The sequence below is a fragment of the Ahaetulla prasina genome, chromosome 2, assembly GCF_028640845.1.
Source record: "Ahaetulla prasina isolate Xishuangbanna chromosome 2, ASM2864084v1, whole genome shotgun sequence".
Taxonomy (NCBI): Eukaryota; Metazoa; Chordata; class Lepidosauria; order Squamata; family Colubridae; genus Ahaetulla; species Ahaetulla prasina.
The window spans coordinates 10,506,097-10,529,281 of record NC_080540.1 but is presented as its reverse complement, the minus strand read 5'-3'; the positions used below and the strand labels follow the sequence as shown (position 1 = coordinate 10,529,281).

Below are 23,185 nucleotides of genomic sequence, written 5' to 3'. Positions count from 1 at the left end.
GCTCTTCAGCCAGAGCTTGTAGAAAACCTCCTTTTAAGAGGTTCTGGACTGTGATAAGGCACTTACCTAATTATTGATGTAAAGCATGGCTTTCCCAGCCCGGAAGGAGCAGTTTCAGCAGGCAGGCAGATTCAGTTGCTAGCTAATCCATCTCTTCAGTCAGCAACTGAATCTGCCTGCTTTGCTGGCTGAGGAACTCTGGGAATTGAAGTCCACAAACCTTAAAGTTACTAAGGTTGGAGACCCCGACCTAAAAAATATAAATAAAATAAAATAATAAAATATTTGTGCAGCTTTCTAAGATTTAGTGTGTTTCTGTAGTGTTTCACTCTAACTACACAAACACACAAAATCTCAAAAAGATGTATGTGGCATTTTGTGTGTGTGTGTGTGTGAGTGAGTCAGTTGTGTTGTATTGTGTGTGTGTAAAGTGTGAAAGTTGGTTTTTGAGCTTTTTATGGCTGTGTGAGATTCCTGCTTGTTGCAGAGGCCATTTTGTGTGAAGTGTAGCTGCTTTTACATTGTGTGTGAGTCAGTTGTGTTGTGTTGTGTTGTGTTGTGTTGTGTTGTGTGTGTGTAAAGTGTGAAAGTTGGTTTTTGAGCTTTTTGTGGCTGTGTGAGGTTCCTGCTTGTTGCAGGGGCCATTTTGGGTGAAGAGCAGCTGCTTTTACATTGTGTGTGAGTCAGTTATGTTGTGTTGTGTGTGTGTGTAAAGTGTGAAAGTTGTTTTTTGGTACCTCTTATTGTTTTGTATACTTTGTTTATTATTTTTATTATTTATTGTTATTGGCCACGCCCACCCAGTCATCTGACCACCAAACCATGCCCACCAATTAAGCCACGCCCACAGAACCAGTAGGGAAAAATTTTAGATTTCACCCCTGCTGTAGACCTTAGCAAATCTAGGGATTGAGATATCAGACCGTGGCCCGTAGCCAGACCCTAGAGGGGTTGCTGGAGAGATTCAACCGGATGAGCCTCAGCAGTGTGGGTCACTCGCACCAGCCTGAATATACGAGAGTAGTCTTGAGCCAGTTAACTCTCGTGTTTCCCCCCAGGGGAGCTGGTCTACCAGAACCGCGAGTCCTTCGCCACTCCCCTCAGAACACTCCAGCCCAAGACCAATTCCCCCCAGGCAGGACCGGTCAATTGTGGCGGGGATCCATGCTGCCAGCCCACTGCCGCTCCCCTCAGGCAGATTGAGCTTGGGACTGCAACGGAGCCTGCCAAGACACAGGAGACCAGTTAGCCCCCCCTAGACAGCCCCAGTTACTGCCAGCTTGGTAGGTGCCACCCAGTTGGACTTACTACCTGGGGCAAGGCTGGGTCCAAGCTCAGTGGATCCCAGTTCCCACTCCATTGCCGCCACCTCCTCTACCTTGGCTGGCAAGTCCTCCACACTTTTGGGCCACCTTCAATGGGAGTCCAGACAAGTTCGGACTCTGAACTCCAGACCTGAACTGAGTGTGAGCACACATTGACCATTATGGGGATGCCTACGCTAACAACCAAGAAATCATCCAAGCCATCTCTGAAAACCCAGACGAGGAGGCAGTGGAGTGGATGACCCAACTGCAGAGCTAGGAAACGCCCCAGAGCTAGGAAACATCAATGACTTCCTGCAGCAGCTGAGGAGCAGATTCAAAGATGAAGCCCAAAGCCAAGAAGCGGAGGCGGAAATCAAAGCCATCAAGCAAAGAGGTCGCCCGGCCAAAGAGTATGTTAGGGAGTTTCGTAGAATTGCCAGAAAACTGCGACATTGGCCCAAGTGCCTCTTGGTCCACTACTTTAAAGAAGGCTTGGACAAGCAGCTACGCCATTCCTGTGTCTGCTGGGGGGTCCCAGATCACATCCACGATTGGTACCGAATGGCGGTGGCCATGGACCTCCAGCTCCACCGGCACCAGAAGGAAGCACTTGAGAAAAAGCCCAGGAGACAGCTCAGCAGGCAAACTAGTACGTGCCAAGCGGAGGACCGGCCGAAGGGAGCCTCAATGGTACCATGCTTCTGATGCGGCCAGTAGGGCCACATGTATGCCTGTCCCCAGCTCCTGTCCTGCAAGCAAAGACCCACACATCAACCAAACTGAAAAAAACACCAGAAGACCCCAGAGAGGGAAATTTGCCCACCAAGCCGTTGAGGTCTTCTCTCCCCCCTGAAGGAGCAGAGTAAACTCCGGCTCAAGGAGGCCCACCACAGTGACTGGTGATAGCAATGACGACAGCGAGAGTAACCCAATGGTAAGTGAAGCCATCCATCCATTTGCTATCAGGTCAAAGCTAGTTCGTGCCACATACCAGGGCGGAGATAGAAGTCATTACAGACACGGGGTGCACTGATGCCTAATTAGCCTCCCCCTGGTCCAAAAGCTAGGGATCAGGATGAGACCCCTACCCAATCCTATATGTTTCGAGCAAGTTGATGGGTCGTTAATAGGAGAGACTCCTGCCCCCAGGGGGAGGACGAGGAGGTTAGCTTGTGTTTAATCATCTTTTTGTGTTCTTTCTTGTCATCTTTCAGGAACTCCTTTTCAATTAGGGGGGTGGGCACCTATCAGCCCTGAACCTGGCCTGACTGAGGCCATTTTGGGACTTCAGCACTGACACACAGGGGAAGAGGGTTAGGGAGGGGGAAATAGAGATTAGCTGGGGTGTTGTAGACAAAACAAAATGCTTTCTCGTGGAAACCAAGAACATTCCTGCAGGTGCTCGGAAGGAGGGGACTGGAGACACCTAGCAACTGGGCTGTATCCTGATTGGACCATGTGACTGATTGTTTTGAGAAAGTGACAAACTTTCACTTTTAATTACCGTATATACTCGAGTATAAGCCGACCCGAATATAAGCCGAGGTACCTAATTTTACCACAAAAAACTGGGAAAAACTATTGACTCGAGTATAAGCCTAGGGTGGGAAATGAGGCAGCTACTGGTCAATGTAAAAAATAAAGATAGAGCCAAGTAAAATAACATGAATATTTATTTGAACGAAAAACAATAAAAGTGCAAAAGGGGGTCCCCAAAAAGAATATGGTATCAAAAATACAGTATCTTTAAAAGTAACAGCAACCAAGCTAACGAGAGCTAAAATCCCTCAAAACTGGAGTTCTCCTCCTCATCATCTGTTTGTCCAAACAGAGCTTCAGCTACTTCAGCTTCTGTGATGTTATCCGCATATACGTTGTCGTCATCACTGAGTTCACAGTCGTCATCATCACTGCTGTCACTCTCATACAATGCGCTGTCTTCACTGCCATCCATAGCATTACTAATGCCACATTTCTTGAAGGCACGTTGCACCATGTCCTCTGGAATATCTTCCCATGCATCACGAACCCACTGTGCTATTAGTTCTATGTCTGGCTTTCTCAGATTTCCAACTTTTGTCAGACGAGCTTGACCAGATGTCATCCATTCATGCCACATCCTTCGCACGGTCCTTGAAAGGTTTATTTAAACTGACATCTAGGGGCTGCAATACAGATGTAAGCCCACCTGGAATAACGGCCAAAGTGACTTGAGATGACTTTGCCAATTTTTTTATGTCATCAGATGTGTGGGCTCTGAACATATCCCAAACTAACAGTGATGGTTTTTTCTTTAAGGCTGCTCCTGGTCGTCCGTTCCAAATTTCTTCCAGCCATTTTTTTGTTCCATCTTCATCCATCCAGCCTTTAACATGTGCACGCACTGTAATTCGTGGCGGGAATTTTACCTTTTTAGGCAAGGTCTTTCTTTTAAAAATAATAACAGGCCTCAGCTTGGTTCCATTAGCCAAACATGACAGAACGACTGTGAAATGGTTTTTTTCATTTCCTGTGGTTCTTAGTAAAATTGTTTTGTCTCCCAAACTTGCCACAGTTCTGTTGCTTGGAAGATCAAAGGTCATAGGCGTTTCATCCATATTTCCAATATCTTGAAGGTCATAGTTATGGATCCTTCTTTGTTTTATGATGAATGAATGGAATGACATCACTTTTTCATCAAGGTCTTTTGGCAGCTTCTGTGCAATCTTTGTTCTTTGCCGCAAACATAGGCCAAACCTATTCATGAAGCGGGTACACCATCCTGCTGATGCAACAAATTTTTCAGTGCCTGGTACTTTAAATTTTTCTTCTTTAGCCATTTGAAGGGCATGTAAGCGAATTCCCATACGTGTTACACAGTAACCATTTTGACGACACTCCATAACCCATTTATGCAATTCAGTCTCTAGAGCCCCATATGAACTCGTTAAACCACGTCGAGCTTTTTTTGCCTTTGGAAGCTTTTCCAAGTCAGCTTTCATTTTCCGCCACTCCCTTACTTGTTTTTCGTCAACACAAAATTCCCTACTTGCAATACTGTTATTGCTTTCTTCTGCTCTTGACACAACCTTAAGTTTGAAAGCAGCTCAGATGACTCATGCTTTTGTTTTGATGGTCCAGGATTAGAAGTACCGGTACCAATATTGGGATCCATTTCTAACAGGAAAAAAAAAATTATTACGACGTGAGTGTGGCCGGGGTGGAGGGGGTAAAATAGATAATGAAGCGCTAACTTCTGTTGTGCTTAAATGGAGCAAATGAGAAAAGATATAATGTTTGAGGGTCACCATAACTTTAATTATCTCCGTAAATTTAATCAACAGGCAACTATCAAATCAATTCAATTCAATTCAGGATAGAGCTGAGGCCTTGAAGATCTTCTAGTCCAGTCCCCACTCCTCAAGCAAGAGATCCTATACTGTTTCAGACAAAGGATTGTCCAGTCTGTTCTTTAAAAACCCTCCAGGAATGAAGTGTCCAATAAGGTTCAAATTGCAAGTAGTCCTCAATTTAAGGCTGCAATTGAGCCCAAAACGTTGTTTTGTTATTTTTCCCTAACCGTGTATGTATCCCCCTGTCCCCCATTTTTCGTCCGGCTGCCATCAAAAAGCACGGCTGAATATTATTATTATTATTATTATTATTATTATTATTATTATTATTATTATTATTATTATTATTATTATCATCATCATCATCATCATCATTATCATCATTATCATCATCATCATCATTATTATTATTATTATTATTATTATTATTATCATTATCATTATCATCATTATCATTATTATTAATATTATTATTATTATTATTATTATTATCATTATCATTATTATCATCATCATCATCATCATCATCATCATCATCATCATCATCATCATTATTATTATTATTATTATACCGCCCTTCTCCCGAAGGACTCAGTGCGGTGAAGTAAGATTCAACAGCGGCAGGGAGGAGCTGGCTCTGTGTTTGTGTGTGTGTAGTATGCGCGCGTTGGCCGCCCTGTTTCCTGGTGCTCTGCTCCCTGACCCCAGTGGCAGTCCTTACTCTCTCTCTCCCTCTTTCTTTCCTTCTCGTTCCCCAGTTCAGAGCTCGGACTGCTCTTATTTTCACTCCCCCTTTTCTTTTCTTTTCCTTCCTTACACCAGCCGCCCACCTATGCCAAGGTCTCCCTGGCTTTTTCGCTCTCTGTAAGCAGCGGCTTCTCGGCAGCGTCGCCCCCCACCTCCAATTGGTTTGGAGAAGGAAAGCTAATTTGCTGATCTGCGCGAGGGTCGGTTTCTTTTGCCTCCCTTCTTCTTCCTCACTCGGGGGAGTGAAACGCAAAGTATAGTTAGCCTGAAAAAAAACTGAACTGTGTGACTGGCGGGAGAGAAGGAGGGCGCCGGGAGGGGCGGGGGGAGAAATCGTTTGTTCTTGCCGTATTTCTCCGCTTTCCAAGAGGCTTTTTCTTTTTCACCTCTTTCTCCCCACCTCCCCAATTTCCATAGGGGAAAAAAAATTATTACGACGTGAGTGTGGCCGGGGTGGAGGGGGTAAAATAGATAATGAAGCGCTAACTTCTGTTGTGCTTAAATGGAGCAAATGAGAAAAGATATAATGTTTGAGGGTCACCATAACTTTAATTATCTCCGTAAATTTAATCAACAGGCAACTATCAAATCAATTCAATTCAATTCAGGATAGAGCTGGGAGGGCCCTTGAAGATCTTCTAGTCCAGTCCCCACTCCTCAAGCAAGAGATCCTATACTGTTTCAGACAAAGGATTGTCCAGTCTGTTCTTTAAAAACCCTCCAGGAATGAAGTGTCCAATAAGGTTCAAATTGCAAGTAGTCCTCAATTTAAGGCTGCAATTGAGCCCAAAACGTTGTTTTGTTATTTTTCCCTAACCGTGTATGTATCCCCCTGCCCCCCATTTTACGTCAGGCTGCCATCAAAGCGAAGCACGGCTGAATATTATTATTATTATTATTATTATTATTATTATTATTATTATTATTATTATTATCATCATCATCATCATCATCATCATTATCATCATTATCATCATTATTATTATTATTATTATTATTATTATTATTATTATTATTATTATCATTATCATTATCATCATTATCATCATTATTATTATTATTATTATTATTATTATTATTATTATTATTATCATTATCATTATTATCATCATCATCATCATCATCATCATCATTATTATTATTATTATTATTATTATTATTATTATACCGCCCTTCTCCCGAAGGACTCAGTGCGGTGAAGTAAGATTCAACAGCGGCAGGGAGGAGCTGGCTCTGTGCTTGTGTGTGTGTAGTATGCGCACGTTGGCCGCCCTGTTTCCTGGTGCTCTGCTCCCTGACCCCAGTGGCAGTCCTTACGCTCTCTCTCCCTCTTTCTTTCCTTCTCGTTCCCCAGTTCAGAGCTCGGACTGCTCTTATTTTCACTCCCCCTTTTCTTTTCTTTTCCTTCCTTACACCAGCTGCCCACCTATGCCAAGGTCTCCCTGGCTTTTTCGCTCTCTGTAAGCAGCGGCTTCTCGGCAGCGTCGCCCCCCACCTCCAATTGGTTTGGAGAAGGAAAGCTAATTTGCTGATCTGCGCGAGGGTCGGTTTCTTTTGCCTCCCTTCTTCTTCCTCACTCAGGGGAGTGAAACGCAAAGTATAGTTAGCCTGAAAAAAAACTGAACTGTGTGACTGGCGGGAGAGAAGGACGGCGCCGGGAGGGGCGGGGGGAGAAATCGTTTGTTCTTGCCGTATTTCTCCGCTTTCCAAGAGGCTTTTTCTTTTTCACCTCTTTCTCCCCACCTCCCCAATTTCCATAGGGGGAAAAAAAAACCCTGGGGAAAACTTGGCAAAAAATAAAATAAAATAAAAAGTACTGAGTGCAAATGTTTTTTTTTTATACTGTAGTTGGAGTTTTCCACGTTTCTTTCACATTCCGAGGCGAGAGGAGGGCGAGTAAGAGGAGGCGAGAGTGACAACGCCCCTCCGCCCCCACCGCGAGAGGAGGGCGAGAGTGACAACGCCCCTCCGCCCGCGCGGGCAAGAGGAGGGCGAGAGTGACAACGCCCCTCCGCCCCACCGCGAGAGGAGGCGAGTGACAACGCCCCTCCGCCCGCGCGGGCAAGAGGAGGACGAGTGAGAGGGGGGCGAAAATGTCGAATGCCCCCTCCGCCCCCCCCCTCCGCCGACCACCGCCGCCGCCGCCATCAAAAAGCGGCGGAAGAAACGCCGAGGCCAGCCGCCCCAAACGAGCCGGCCGAGCTGGCAAAGCATGCCGGCAGCATTTGGGCTCGTCCTGCCGGCCCAGCTGCAAGGGTAGACTCGAGTATAAGCCGAGGGGGCGCTTTTCAGCACAAATAACGTGCTGAAAAACTCGGCTTATACTCGAGTATATACGGTAGGTGAAATCCGCGGGAATATTCAGAGTCGGTTTTCACCAGCCTGTGCAAATATGACATATCAAATAAAACTATTCTTTGAGGAAATTACCTGCCTCGAAGTTTTGCTTGCTAAAAGTATGTTGCCCTGACAGTTTAAGCTATACTTTAAGCCAGTGATGGCTAACCTTTTCGGCACAAAGTGCAGAAAGCACGCACACACGCACCCATTATGCAATGCATGTGCGACCCCCATGTGTGCCCCACCCCCCCTTGCATGCAGAAGAGGTCTTCATCTGAAAGCTGGCTGTTTGAATTTACAACAGCATTGAAAAAGGTGATTTACAATTGGTCCTTGCACTTACAACTGTGTTAGCGACTTCCTGTGGTGTTGATTTCTTTGGTCTGGTCGGTCAAGTAGGGCTGAGCCTGAGGGACCTTTCATGGCTGAGGAAAGGCTGGAACTTGGACATGGAGTCTCCCCACTCGTAGTCTAGCAACAGCACCTTCACCCCTGCAGCACACCAGCTCTCTAACAGGAAAGCCATCCAGAGAGACTCCCTACTGCACATTGGTCTCCTCCCCTTCAACTGCAGGAAGAATAAGACTGTAGGGTGGTGATGGACGTGAGTTAGTCTTCGCTTAGTAACCACAATTGGGACCAGAAATTCTGTCACTAAGATTTGTGGTGACAAGCACCTTCAAATACCCCAAAGGCCATAATCAGGATGCAGTTTCAGCTGGATCAACCACATTCTATTTACGCTTACCAGATTTCATCCCCAGGTTTTTCAAAGCATTTTGGTCTACTCACTGTCTCCATCCATGGGGACCTCAACTTTCACAATATCCAACGGATCCAGTTCGGAATTGGAAGGCTCATGTCGCAAGTCCGCCAGATCTTCCTGTGTGTGAGAAGCATGAAGATGTCTAAGGAGACGATTGGGACACATCTTCTCAACATCAGCCAACAGCTGGTACACAAACCAGGATCGATCAGAGATTCATTTCGGCCCTTCTCCAACTCTGGCAAAATAATTTTCAAAGGCTACAAACCCACTGGGGTTCAGGAAGCAATGATGTGACACAACTACGCTGCTTTAAAGATTGGTAAAGTTATAAAGGAAACCACAGCTTAGTTATCCAGAACAAGTTTAAAATGTCCCAATTTGAATCTCTCAGATTGGCAATGATGGAGAAGGCGATCCCTGAATCTGAGAAGAATGCCAATCAAAACGGATCCCCTTTAAGCCATTCCAATTTCTTAACTGTGCATAAAGAAATGTTGTATTTTCATCGAATTTAGCACTCGGGGCAGATATTAATGCAGCAAGTTAATTAAAAAGATGAACTTTTTGTGAACTGCAATTGACATCATCAGAGTCATAGAGTGGTTCAAATCTTGTCGGATTGAAACTGAAAATTTAAATTTATGATGAGAAGAAGCTAAGGAATCAGAGGTGGGTTTCAGCAGGTTCTGACCAGTTCTGGAGACAGGTAGCGGAAATTTTGAGTAGTTTGGAGAACCGGTAAATACCACCTTTGGCTGGCCTCAACCCCATCTATTCTCTGCCTCCCAAGTCCCAGCTGATCTGGAGGAAATGGGGATTTTGCTGTAACCTTCCCCTGGAGCGGGGAAGGAATGGGGATTTTGCAGTATCCTTCCCCTGCCACGCCCACCAAGCTATTCCCACCAAACCATGCCACGCCCACAGAACCGGTAGTAAAAATTTGAGAAACCCACCACTGTAAGGAATTCATGTTGGTTATACAAACACAATCCAGGTTATGGGTACCTTAACAATTGTAATGTGTTAGAAACTGACTCTATGTGTTCAGGCCTCTCTTTAACAACAACACCGACTAAGATTTTGCTGAATTCACATACAGCAAAAGGCTCCAGCCATTCTCAAAAGGACGCACTTTAAACAAAGATATTAATAAGATTAAGCAAGTTCAGAAACAGGCAACAAAAATGGTGCAAGATTTGAGGGTCAGAACATATCAGGAGAGATTGGAGGACCTCAATATGTACTGTCTGAAGAGCTGTGGTGGCTCAGTGGTTAGAATGGAATACTGTAGGCTAATCCTGCAACGACAGGTTGCCAGGAGTTCGGCAGTTCAAGTCTCACCAGCTGAAAGTTGACTCAGTCTTCTATCCTTCCGAGATCAGTAAGATGAGGAGCCAGATTGTTTAAACGTGCTTGGGATAAACAGATGTCCGTCATCCAACAAAAATAAAATAAAAATAAAAAAATAACTCAAAGGACAGACCCGATGGATCACTAGGTCTTCTTCTGCCATCAGTTTTCTATGTTTCTATGTCTCAACATACATATTAGACAGTAGCGGGTTCCAAAACCCATCACTACCGCTTCACTTGTGGGCCCGCGTGCGCTTGCGCAACACTTCTATGCATGCACAAAAGTTTCTGCACATGCACAGAAGCATCTGGGCGGGTGGGTGGAGCCTCCCACCGCTATCGGTTCACCCGATCCGGGGCAAACCGGTAGCAACCCACCAGAGATACTAGGTTTATAACACATTATAATTGCTGTTTGATAAGAGGCTTTTAACCAGGTCCTTGTGGCTCTGCTTTCCCACATCTGCATCACCAAATCTTTCTCTCAAACCTAATTAAAATTTAGCCATCCCTAGCATCCGATGATGAGCTGCCGTTCAGAAATCTGATGTCTTTTAATAAAAAGGGTTACATGGAAACACATCATCAGATTCGTCCTGAGTTTTTTGTCAATAAAAACACTCCCTTGGCAGGCTACAGGTAGTCCTCGACTAACAATGAACAGTTCATTTAGTGACCGTTCGAAGTTACAACAGCACTGAAAAAAGTGACTTATGACCAGTGGTGGGTTTCAACATTTTTTACTACTGGTTCTGTGGGTGTGGTTTAGTGGGCGTGGCATGGCTTGGTGGACGTGGCATGGGAAGGATACTGCTGCGCGGGTGATAGAGGGAGCTATGCGTGTAACACCGCTCCTGCGCAGACTGCACTGGCTGCCTGTGGCCTTCCGAGTGCACTTTAAGGTGTTGGTTACGACCTTTAAAGCGCTCCATGGCTTAGGACCTGGGTACTTACGGGACCGCCTGCTGTTACCACATGCCTCCCACCGACCCGTACGCTCCCATAGAGAGGGACTTCTCAGGGTGCCGTCCGCCAAACAATGCCGGCTGGCGGCCCCCAGGGGAAGGGCCTTCTCTGTGGGGGCTCCCACACTCTGGAACAAGCTTCCCCCGGGTTTACATCAAATACCTGACCTTCGGACATTCCGTCGCGAACTGAAGACATATCTCTTTATCCGCGCGGGGCTGGCTTAAATTGGATTTTTAATGTGAAATTTTATTAATTTTTAAACGGGGTTTTTAGTTTACGGTAATTTTAATTTCAGGCTAATTTTAAATAAGTTTTTTAAATGGTATTTTAACCTGTATATTGTATTGTTGGTTTTATCTTGCCTGTACACCGCCCTGAGTCCTTCGGGAGAAGGGCGGTATAAAAATCAAATAAATAAAATAAATAAATAAAATAAATAAAAATAAATAAAATCTCCATTTCCTCCCAATCAGCTGGGACTTGGGAGGCACAAAATAGATGGGGGTAGGGCCACACAGAATTTTTACTACCGGTTCTCCGAACTACTCAAAATTTCTACTACCAGTTCTCCAGAACTGGTCAGAACCTGCTGAAACCTACCTCTGCTTATGACCATTTTTTACACTTATGACCGTTTGCGCCATTCCAACGGTCAGGTGATCATTCAGAAACCATGGCAATTGACTCACATTTATGACAGTTTGCAGTGTTCTTGGGCCAAGTGATCCTCTTTTGCCACTTTTTAACAAGCAAAGTCAACAGGGAAGCCAGATTCACTTAACAAACATGTTACTAACTTAACATGACTTAATGATTCACTTAACAACAAGAAAAGTTGCAAAATGGGGCAAAAATTCACTTACAAATGTCTCACTTAATTTGGGGTTCAATTGTGTAGAGCGGAGCTCTACAAGGGTGCCCAACATGACAAGGATCCACGCTCACCCTCTGCTCATCTCCTTGTGGCAGCCTCCGAAGAAAGTCCTCGGCCAGAGCCACCGCCTGGCTCCCCGTCTCCGGACACTGTTCCCGAACCCAGTTCTGCATTTCCAGCGGCAGGATCATCAGGAACTGCTCCAAGATCACCAGCTCCAGGATTTGCTCCTTAGAGTGACACTCCGGCTTCAGCCACTGGCAACAGAGGTCCCAGAGTTGACCAAACACTTTCTGAGGCCCTTCAGCTTCCTCATAGCGAAACTGCCGGAAGCGTTGGCATTGTAGCACCACACTGAGCTTGTCCTCCTCCACCAACTCTTCCTTCACTTCCACTGGGGAATGCAGGCCTTCGTAAAATTTGGGAACTTCCATGCAGCCCAGGTCTAGCAAGGTTTCAGATGCAGCTTTTCCTCTGAGGGACCGTTGATGGAGATCGGCCATTCTGCTAAAAGGCGGCCTAGTATTATTCTCTGGTGAGGACAAAGAAGGTAGAGAGTTTCTTCCATCCAAATATGGAGCCCTCAGAGCTTCTCTTTTCTGGATCTCACACAACTGGTCCAGCCCCTCTTCTGATTCTTGCTTAATCTGAGAAATAGTGAGAGATTCATTCAGATATTCCTGTGTTTCCACAGTTTGAATGCTTCCCCTCGCTGGCACTCTCTTTCCAGCCTGGCATCCTGCCGAGTCCCATACCTCCATCTTTCTTCCTGGCAGGAATAGAAATTGTCATAATTATTTATGCACAAAAGGTCTGTTTCTCCCCAGTGCTTCTTGATGAACTGGATCCAGTTGATTTTCTACAAGCATTATTTTATACGGTAAAATCAATATTCAGCTATTTTATTGGAAGGGGAACTTTCTGCAGAAATCCATTCAAGCTGCTGTGATGCCCTGTGCGTACAAAACAGGAATATAAATCAAACCAATAAAGACATAATGTTAAGGCAATCTCTGAAGTGAGAAAAAGTCAGCTTTCAATATCTGAAATAGAAGTTTTTTGCCTCTGCATGCTAAAAGCCCCACAGATTCTGGGAATTCCCTCCTGAAACTGCCCTGACTTTACAGTGCATTTAATTTGATCGCTGCTTTTAAATTTAAAATACTGCTCGACATTTCACAGGCCTTGGGAAAATTAAACAGGGCTGCACAAGTTTAGATGGCACAAATAGGTGGGCTATGAAATATTGAAACTGTACATTAAATCAGGAAGTCAAACAAATTTCAGAAGACGACACCAACAAGAAAGCAACCCAAAGTAAAACATGGCTCCAAGAGTCCTTTCTTTCTAAAGCTGTCGGAAAACATCCCCCTGGTCACGGGATCAAAATTTAGGTGCTTAGGAATGGACTCATATTTATGACGGTTGCAGTATCCTGCAGTCATGTGATCCCCTTCTGCGACCTTCTGACAAGCAAAGTCAATGGGGGAGCCAGATTCACTTCACAACCACATGACTAAGCTCAACAACTGCAGTGATTCACTTCACAACTGGAGCAAGGAAAATTGTAAAATGGGGCAAAACTCACTTAGCAAATGTCTGACTCAGCAACAGAAATTTTGGGCTCAACTGTGGTGTTAAGTTGAGGACTACCTGGCAAAAGTCAAATTGAAAACTTCCACCCAGATGTTCAGTTAGTGGGGCAGAGATAAAGAGGGAGGCAGCAGTCACCAGAAAGAGAATCTGGGCATGTTAAGAGAGGCAGGTTCAGGTGCTGCATCTCAAAACAAACCCACCTGGATGCCTTTCAGGTCTCTAGTCACCTGTCTTTCAGATGCCACTGGGATCCTCCTAGCAGGGTTCATAACCTCGGAGGGAGCCCCTTCAGCCACTTTCTTTCTGAACTCAGATCTCACCAAGTCTTCCGCCTCTTCTATCCCTCCAGACCTACTTTGGGGACCCGATCCTCCCCAGTCAGCAGCCGGGGAACATGGGGAAGGCAACACCAGGAAGCTGTGGGAGGGGTGCTGCACCAAGATGTTGGGCTGATGGGAAGGAAGGAGACTTGAAGGAAGGATTTCAAGGGGAATCAAGAGTCTAGCGGAGGCTCAGTGGCTGCAAGTAAAGAGGGGATAATTCAGAAGGGAAGGCATCCTGCTGTGAAAAGACCATCTCCACGCTTCTCCCCCACCCCACCAGGAATCTCCCCCTCCCTTCCTGCACCTGGGGATTCCCCCTCCACTCCTCTCCCTCCTCCCCATCCTGGTCCAATCCTCTTCTTGCAGCGTCCTTTGCCCACCTGGCGCCTCTTGAACGCCCCTCCCCACGAAGGGATCTCCGCAGCCCTGGCGTAAGGGATGTCTGGAGACTAAGAAAGGGGGGTGGTGCGGGATGGGCAGGAAATTGGGCTTCCACCCCCCCCCCCATTCCTCTCTAGGCGCAAGAGGAAAGCTCTCTGCATTTAACCCGTTCGCTGAAACCACTGCTTGGAGTATGGGGGGACGAGCAACGCCAAACTCTTCCAGCCAGGACCCTGCCAGAGAGGCTCACCCATATCACCCACCCCCCAAGAAAAGCCAAAAGATGGAAACCAAGCACCGGGATTTTTTAAAAAGAGAGAGAGAGAGAGAGACTGACAATCACTGCAATAGCAAAAGAAACTTGCACACGCTAATCCATAGGTGCAAACTAGGAAGGCATTGATGCTGACGAGGGGCCAGGCAGACCTGCAGATGTCATTGAACTACAAGGCCCATCATCCTTCACCCATGCAATTCTTCGCTGGTTAGGTTGCCATTTCCTCACTATCTAACCTTATAAAGCATGTCGGGAGGAATCAGGTGGTGCCTTTTCTAACCAATTGCATTAATAGGTGCAGCTCCTTGCAAGCCTTTTCACAAAATTTCATAGTCTGCAAAAGAGCAATTCGATGCCTCCTGATCTTCTTTTCGGGCCACTGTAGACTCACAGGGTGTCTTGTTCTGAGTAGGAGGATCCATTTCCTAGCTTTCTTCTCTTGCTTTAAGAGTTTTCATCTTTCAATAGGTAGTGCCCCAAAAACAAGTTGATTCACTTTTTCTACTGGTGGAATTAGGTATCCCTAAAGATGAAAGGGAACTAGGCACAGATGTGATAGGACTACAGAATAGTACTGTATCATATTGCCAGTCTAACTGAGTGAACATACAACGCCCTTCACAAACTGAGATCAGGAAAAAGCTTCACATGGGAACATTTTCTCTATCTCTAATTGCACTAATTTTCAGAGATTTCAGATGGGAAGACGAGACAAAAATTAAGAGGTTCAGAACAATGCCTTTTTTTTTTTGTTTGATTGACAGCAACATATTTAGTACTGAAGGAGATTTGAAACAGCCATTATCCGATTTCTTAGTATCTTTCTTATGTTACTAATGTGGTCTACATTAAAGCTCCTGTTTACAGTTCATTGTGTCACAAAACAAGCTTTTGGATAAGCATCCCTCCGTCAAGATGTAATTGTACCATTGCAAAATATGACCTTAAACTTAAAGAATTATATATTTGGTGGGGAGAGAGGGAGAGATAGAGAAACATGCAGAAGAGACCTTCATCCAGCAGTGGATAGCCAATAGCTAAATGATTATATATCTATCCATCGATAGATACAAATACAGATTAACAGAGTTGGAAGGGACCTTTGTAGGTCATCTAGTCCAACACCCGCCCAAGCAGACCCTACACCATTTTTGACAGATGGCAGTCCAGTCCCTTCTTGAAAGCCTCCGATGTTGAAGTTCCCGCAACTTCTGAAGGCAACTTCTGTTCCATTGGTTGATTGTTTCCACTATCAAAAAAGTTCACCTTATTTCCAGGTTGAATCATCTATTGTAATGTCCTTCCTGTTAAAGACTACTTCAGCTTTAATTGCAATAATACTAGAGCAACCAATAGATTTAAACTTAATGTCAACCGCTTTAATCTAGATTGCAGAAAATATGACTTCTGTAACAGAATCATCAGTGCTTGGAATACTTTACCTGACTCTGTGGTCTCTTCTCATAATCCTAAAAGCTTTAACCAAAAACTTTCTACTATTGACCTCACCCCATTCCTAAGAGGACCATAAGGGGCGTGCATAAGCGCACAAACCTGCCTACCGTTCCTGTCCTATTGTTTTTCTTTTCTTCTTCATATATATATATATATATATATGCTTATACCTCCTTATATTTACTCATATATGTGTTTATATACTATATAATCTTTTTGTATGATACCTACATATATTGTTGTGACAAAATAAATAAATAATAAATAAAATAAATGAATCTCTCCTTGTTCAGTTTCCATCCATTATTCCTTGCCTGGTCTTCAGGTGCTTTGGAAACTAGGTTGACTTCCCTCCTCTCTGTGGCACCCCCTCAAATAGTGGAAGGCTGCTATCATGTCTCCCCTGGTCCTTCTCTTCACTAGACTAGCCATGCCCAGTTCCTGCAACCGTTCTTCATATGTTTTAGCCTCCAGTCCCCTAATCATCTTGGTTGCTCTTATCTGCACTCTTTCTAGAGTCTCAACATCTTTTTTTATAGTATGGTTAGGGTATATGTATTAAAGCTGATGTTCCCAACAAGCCCAGATCTCCTCCTGGAGGAGATTTTAAGTCTGTTAAGTGCTAAATGTTACGCACATCTATAAATTCCCTTGAAAAAGAAGTATTTCTTAAGTCAGAGAGACACATATGCAGCAAACCCAAGAGAAAGGCAGCTTAGAAAGAGCCAATGACTCTTTCTAAATATGTTAAGAGAAATAGAATAGAATGCTTTATTGGCCAAGTGTGATTGGACACACAAGTCTTTATTGACCAAGTGTGATTGGACACACAAGTCTTTATTGGCCAAGTGTGATTGGAAACACAAGTCTTCATTGGCCAAGTGTGATTGGACACACAAGTCTTGGTGCATATGCTCTCAGTGTACATAAATGAAAAGATACATTCGTCAAGAGTCATAAGGTACAACACTTAATGATAGTCATAGGGAAACAGTCAATCTTACGAATACCAGCAACAAGGTTACAGTCATACAGTCAGTGGGAGGAGATCAGAGGTGAGTTTCAGCAGGTTCTGACCAGTTCTGGAGAACCGGTAGTGGAAATTTTGAGTAGTGTGGAGAACCGGTAGTTAAAAATTCTGACTGGCCCCACTCCCATCTATTCTCTCCCTCCAGAGTCCCAGCTGATCAGGAGGGAATGGGGATTTTGCAGTATCCTTCCCCTGGAGTGGGATGGAAATGGAGATTTTACAGTATCCTTCCCCTGTCACACCCACCAAGCCACACCCACAGAACCGGTAGTAAAAAAAATTGAAACCCACCACTGGAGGAAATGGGTGATAGGAACGATGAGAAGATTAATAGTAATGCAGACTTAGTAAGTAGTTTGACAGTGTTGAGGGAATTATTTGTTCAGCAGAGTGATGGCGTTTCAAATGTTTCGAAAACACTTCAAAACATTGTAAAAAGGTTGGCAATACAAGATGTGCACGCAAAACTGTATAAAAGTCGCCCCACTCTTTGATTGATGCATTCCTTTTTTTTAAAAAAAAATTAGAATTTTTAAATCCAATATAAATACAAAACAAACTATCTGTCGCTAGAGGGCGATGTATAGGTCAGCAACGCTCGCTGACTGTGTCAGCGCAGGGGCGGCATCGGTAACCGAAAGGCGTGGGAACCGTAGAGTATTAATTTGGTAGAGAGGACATCGGAGAAGACGAGAAAGAGGGTAGAAGGTCTTCTTCCGGCTCAGCAATGTGAGTATGGTGGCGGGAGGGGGGAGGGGCTTTCGTGCTCTTCCCAGGGTCGAAACGGCTGCTGGAAGGTGAGTCGAAGAATCGGAGCAGAAATCAAGCGCAAGTCGGGCTGTTTGGTTTCCTCCACGGTGTAGAAGCAGAGAAGCAACGAGGCTGCTGCATATTTTATAAATCAAATAAATTCTACTCCACTGGGGCTGCACGCTTTAAAAGCGGCGCCTGCAATTTTCTGGGGGTTGGAAGATTTGCAAAGTCTCCTTGAAAGTTAGGTTTGACTCCCGGTGGTTTTAGGCGGGGGTTGGTTTTCTTGGCAACAATATGAGGCTGATCTACTTTTTTTTTTTTTCTGGGATATTTTTTTTCGTTTCTTACTTTCATGTCTAGCTAACAAAACACTGGATTTCCCAGGGGTGCCTCATCTGTGTATTCACCAGGTTCAGATGGGCTTAACCAGTGGTGGGATTCAGCCAGTTCGCACCACTTCGGGAGAACCGGTTATTAACTTTCTGAGCAGTTTGGTGAACTGGTTGTTGGAAGAAATCATTAGGGCAGAGAACCAGTTGTTAAATTATTTGAATCCCACCACTGGGCTTAACCCAGCACTTTTTAAAAAATAGGTTTTGAACACCATTTGGATTTTTCTGTTTACTGTTGGTTTTTCCCCCAGTGACCCTTCAGAGCAGGGGTCTCCAACCTTGGTTCCTTTAAGACTTGTGGACTGCAACTCCCAGAGTTCCTCAGCCAGCTTTGCTTTAAAGGGACCAAGGTTGGAGACCCCTGCTTCAGAGATAACAACGGAGCTCAACAAGGAGATTTACAAGTCGTCCTCAAAGGTTGTGGCCGTTGCAGTTATTTGGGTGCTGGCAGCGGCTTGCAAGAGTTGTGGTGTCCCACAGTCATGGAACCGCCACAATTGGGACCTTCACAGTCGGCTTCCTACAAACAAAGGCCAATCGGGAAAGTGACAGAAAGTTGCAAGTCATTGTTACCTTGCACGTAACCACGGTGATTTGTTTAACGATCACAGCTAGAACTGATGTAAATTGGCACTGCCATGTGACATCATGCTTAATGACCGCGCACATGCTTAATGACCGAACAGTGGTCACCAACTGGTGGTCCGTGGACCACTGGTGGTCCATGAGAAAATTTTGGTGGTCCACAGAAAAAATATTTCCATTTTTTATAGTCCTCAAACTACGGACTCTGGGCCGGATACGTGCAATGAACATTTGTGTTGCTGCAGAGGGTCTTCCCCTTCGGTGTCTCTTTGTGCAGGTCGGAAGGGGGCAGAAATTGCGACTTGGGCTCTGCTTCAGCCTCCTGGTGCGGTGGGTTGGGCGAAGGCTGGAGGAAAGTGCTGCTGATGGTGAAGAGCTGGAGGGCTTGTTTCAGTGGGACTGCCTCATGGCCTGGAACTAGCTGACTTTCTCAGCCCACTGAGCCTCCAGGTGCCGGTACCTCATCTTACCCTCCTGGAGGTCTTCCCTCTGCTTGGAAAGCCTATGCTCATAGTCCTCAGTGAGGTGCTTCTGCTGAGCCTCCTTCTCGGTCAGATCCAGTTTGAACTGAACCAGCTGTTTTGCCAACTCTTTCTCGTGGTGGCTGCTTAGCTCCAACAACTGTTGGGGCCCTAAGGAGCCCGGGCAGGGAGGCTAGGAGTGGCTGGCAGGGGTGGGGTGTGTAGAGGCCGGGGAGGCCGCCTTCGATGTGAGTGACATTGAGATGGCCACGCCCACCCAGTCACATGACCATCTAGCCACGCCCACCCAGTCATTAGGCAGATCATATTAGTGGTCCGTGGGATTTAAAATTGTGAATTTAGTGGTCCCTGAGGTCCGAAAGGTTGGTGACCCCTGGTTTAGAAGTTGCCTGTCAGTAGTTGTGGTGGTCACTACGTGAGGGCAATGTACGTTGTGATGTCATTGGAGGGCTTAAAGCCTTTCTAAAATTAGACCAAATATATTTTGAGAGAAACCATTTGCATGTCTAGAAATGTGTGACTGACCCTAGTCAACAAATGAATCTCATGACTCAGTGGATATTTGAACATTGGGTCTCACTAAACTTACAGACAGAAAATGAACCTTAAGAAATGTAAAGGGTTTTATTAACATTTTGTAATGTTTGCTGCTTAATTGTAATTTATGATTTTTTTGTTTTTATTATATTGACTAACTATTTTATAAACCATAATTAAACTAACCCTCTTATGTGACTCTTATAGACAAAGAGAATGCCAATCAGAGCATTCTGGACAACTGAGAATAACAAGCAGCATTGGAAAGGAAAGCAAATGAAGCCAACAATCAAAATAATTTCTATTTGCTCCAGAAAACCAGAGACTTTCTTCACTAGTTTCCAAATTCAAAAAACATGGGACATCAGTGGGAAGGAAAAAAAATCACTTGGATAGCCATGTAGGGCAGAGAGCACTGCAGGCCTCACCTGTGTGGAAGGAAACAATAACTTGAGTCAAAACTCCATCCATCGAGAGATCCAAAGAATTTTTAACTTCTTGAGAACAATGTCAATGGTGGAAAAATACCATAGATAGGGAAAGCATGGATAGTAAATCACAGTTGATAATATACCATGTATGAGTGTCCAGTTTGTGGGAAAACTTTTAGCCAGAATTCCAGCCTGATGATACACCAGTGGACACATACAGGAGACAAACCATATGAATGTCCAGAATGTGGGAAAGGTTTCCGTCAGAATTCCCACCTGGTGATACACCAGAAGATTCACACAGGTGAGAAACCATACGAGTGTCCAGATTGTTCGAAATGTTTCATTCGGAATTGCGACCTGGTGATACACGAGAGGACACACACAGGAGAGAAACCATATGAGTGTTTGGATTGTGGAAAATGTTTCAGTCAGAATTTTGACCTAGTAATACATCAGAGGAATCACACAGGAGAGAAACCATATGAGTGCCCAGTTTGTGGGAAAAATTTCAATTGGAATTCACACTTGGTGGTACATCAGCGGACTCACACAGGAGTGAAACCATATGTTTGTCCAGATTGTGGGAAAAGTTTCAATTGGAATTCGCATTTGGTGGTACACCAGCGGACTCACACAGGAGAGAAACCGTATGAGTGTCCAGATTGTGAAAAAAGTTTCATTCGGAATTCCGACCTGGTGAGACACCATGCAACACACACAGGAGAGAAACCATATGAGTGCCTGATTTGTGGGAAAAGTTTCAGTCGGAATTCTTACCTGCTAATACACCAGAAGATTCACACAGGAGAGAAACCGTATAAGTGTCTGGAGTGTGGGAAAGGTTTCAGTCAAAATTCCTCCTTGCTGATACATCAGAGAACTCACTCAGGAGAGAAACCTTATGAGTGTCTAGACTGTGGAAAATGTTTTAGTCAGAATTCCAGCCTGGTGAGACATCAGAGGAGTCACACAGCAGACAAAGTATATGAATGCCCAGATTGTGGAGAAGGTTTCTGTCTGAATTCCCACCTGGTGATACACCAGAAGATTCACACAGGGAAAAAACTCTATGAGTGTCCAGATTGTTGGAAATGTTTCCTTCGGAATTCTGAGCTGGTGATACATCAGAGGACTCACACAGGAGAGAAACCATATGAGTGTCCAGACTGTGGGAAAGATTTCAGTACTAGGTCTAACCTTATAAATCATGTGCGTATACACACAGGGGAGAAACCATTTAAGTGCCCTGACTGTGGACAGTGCTTCCGGAAACATTCCACCCTTATTGCACACAAGAAAATCCACATGAGGCCAAAAGTGATGAATGTAGAGAAGGCTTGAATTGTTCTGCCCCCCTCAACCACCTCCCAGAAGACACATGAGTTGACTGTATTTGCCAGCAATTTATTCTTGCTACAGATATCAGCTCTGACAACGAACCTGCGATTGCCTACCAAGTCCTCCTTATCTTTTCAGTGCTACTGCGGTCTGTTGCTGGAGCAACCCAGAGTTCAGAAGAAAAGCTAATTCCTGAGTCTCGCAATAAAGCAGCCGAAGTTTCCAAAAGTCAGTTTTTGTCCGTCACGGAGCCCAAAGGCAGCTCCACCCACTTTTATACCCTGTGGGGTGTGGCTCCGTGACTCAGCACTCCCTGGGCTGGCCCCTTCCTTTCTTTTCCTGTGCACGCCTTGCATCTAGCCACAGTTGATCCTCCTCAGCTGGCTCTTGGGGCATTGCCAGGGGGAAGGAGGGGTCAGGGAAAAGAGGCCGTGTCAGCTTCTCCTTCTCCACCTGGCCTGCCTCTGGAATCTGGAGCAGAGCCAGAGAGGAAGGTTCTGCAGAGGGAAGCCCTGTCGGTTCTTCCCCCTCACTCTCCGAGTCACTCTGCCAGGAAGCCCAGCTCGGGGCCCGCAGACACAACATGAATTTCCTTTCTATGTCCAGCTGAGAAATTGACTATTTACTTTCTGGCCTGATTCTTTTTAGTTAAATATGTCATAGTATTATACGTGAAGGAGGGGAGAAATTTGATAATGGCTACCTGGCCGTTAGGAGCAGAAGTTGCTGGATATTTATTTTTGCAGAAATTGTACAATTCTGCAAAAAAAAAAAATTAGGGGCGTTCTTTTCATTCTTATCATGATAGATTACATGAATGTCACTTGCAGAGTCCCAGGGTTCTTCTACCTGAGTGTCCTTGAGGTTTTGAGCCACAGAATTTTCCAACCAGCATTTCTTCAGGGTAGGAACACTGAAACACAGATTATAGTTAGAGATTGTGGCTCCTCATTTAATGAGAAAGCCAGAGAAGAAGCAGAGCAGTTTCAAAGTTCACCTTTTTCTAACTCTTCCAGGAATTCATTGTACCAAGCATGTCTGATCAAATTATGGCAAGAATGAGGTACCTAAGTCGAACCACATGAATATTAAATATCTTGGGGGAATTTGGGGCAGTGACAAAACCAGTGTAAAATTTCGGATATAAAGGCTGTTCTGCCCTGCAGGTGACTTTAATGGAGAAGAGCTGTAGGAATATTGAGTTGAGGAGAAAAGGGATTGTGGTTTTCAGCGTAAGAACTCCGGGTTTATTTGCAACTCCTGCTGTGATCTTTGCTTGCAAGTGCCTCCATGTTAGTCTTTGGTGGCTGGTGGGTGAGAGCAGAACCAAGGGGCTGATACTTTTGTGGTTGCCCCCCCCCCCCCCCCGCTTGGGGAAATGTGAGAAAAAAATTGTACAGTAGATGTTTCATTGCTAAAAGAGAATTGCGTAAGAATCATGAATAGCTTTTGAGAAAGACAAATAAAGGCAGGTGTCAGCATTTTTGTAACCATTGGGACAAGCATGTTCCCTGAAAAAAAGAATTTCCTGTTCTTTCACTTTTCTCCCAGGGCCCCTTAATTTTTTTCAAAAATTCATTCAAATAAAGAGAGGAACTTTTTTTTTTTTGTAGTGGCAAAAGTGACATTTTAACAATGCAGATGAATGATCATGATTTTGCTGGGATTGGAAGACACTAAAGAATTCCACATTTGTTCATTTCTGTAACACAGTTCAAAAAGAGGTTACAATTTTTTTAGTGGGTCACATTGCATGTGATGATCCCTTTGCAGAAGGACCAGGAGCAGATCAGGACTGGCGTCTGGAGGAACCAAGAGGCTCTCTTGGCCTGAGTCTCAACCTTCAAATGACTTTGAATTTAATGTGCAAAATTTCTAAACTTTCAAAATAGTAAAATTATATTTAATCAAT

The 23,185-nt window shown here is 44.7% G+C and overlaps 2 protein-coding genes across 3 annotated transcripts in view; one reads left to right on the top strand and one right to left on the bottom strand.

Moving 5' to 3' along the window:
• The window catches only part of LOC131190358 (zinc finger protein 850-like), a 40,781-nt gene extending 26,298 nt beyond the window's left edge, over positions 1–14,483 (bottom strand). The window contains exons 1-3 of the mRNA XM_058167680.1: positions 13,990–14,483; positions 11,762–12,455; positions 8,519–8,609 (exon numbers count right to left, since the gene is read on the bottom strand). Coding sequence (XP_058023663.1) covers positions 8,519–8,609; positions 11,762–12,455; positions 13,990–14,117 — 913 coding nt within the window. The 5' untranslated portion in view covers positions 14,118–14,483. The remainder of the gene's footprint in view (positions 1–8,518; positions 8,610–11,761; positions 12,456–13,989) is intronic.
• A 2,976-nt stretch (positions 14,484–17,459) lies between these two features.
• On the top strand, positions 17,460–23,185 carry LOC131193501 (zinc finger and SCAN domain-containing protein 2-like). Of its 2 annotated transcripts, none has more exons than XM_058173740.1 (2): positions 17,460–17,481; positions 19,709–23,185. In XM_058173740.1, exon 2 carries the CDS (start codon positions 20,077–20,079, stop codon positions 21,274–21,276), a length of 1,200 nt encoding a protein of 399 aa, XP_058029723.1. In that variant the 5' UTR covers positions 17,460–17,481; positions 19,709–20,076; the 3' UTR covers positions 21,277–23,185. The 2 variants fall into 2 exon arrangements, with proteins under 2 accessions (XP_058029723.1, XP_058029722.1); XM_058173739.1 differs by having other exon boundaries at positions 17,477–17,549.

What these genes read in the sequence shown, in the direction of transcription:
- LOC131193501 (XM_058173740.1), top strand. Translation starts at nt 20,077, where the DNA reads ATGTATGAGTGTCCAGTTTGTGGGAAAACTTTTAGCCAGAATTCCAGC.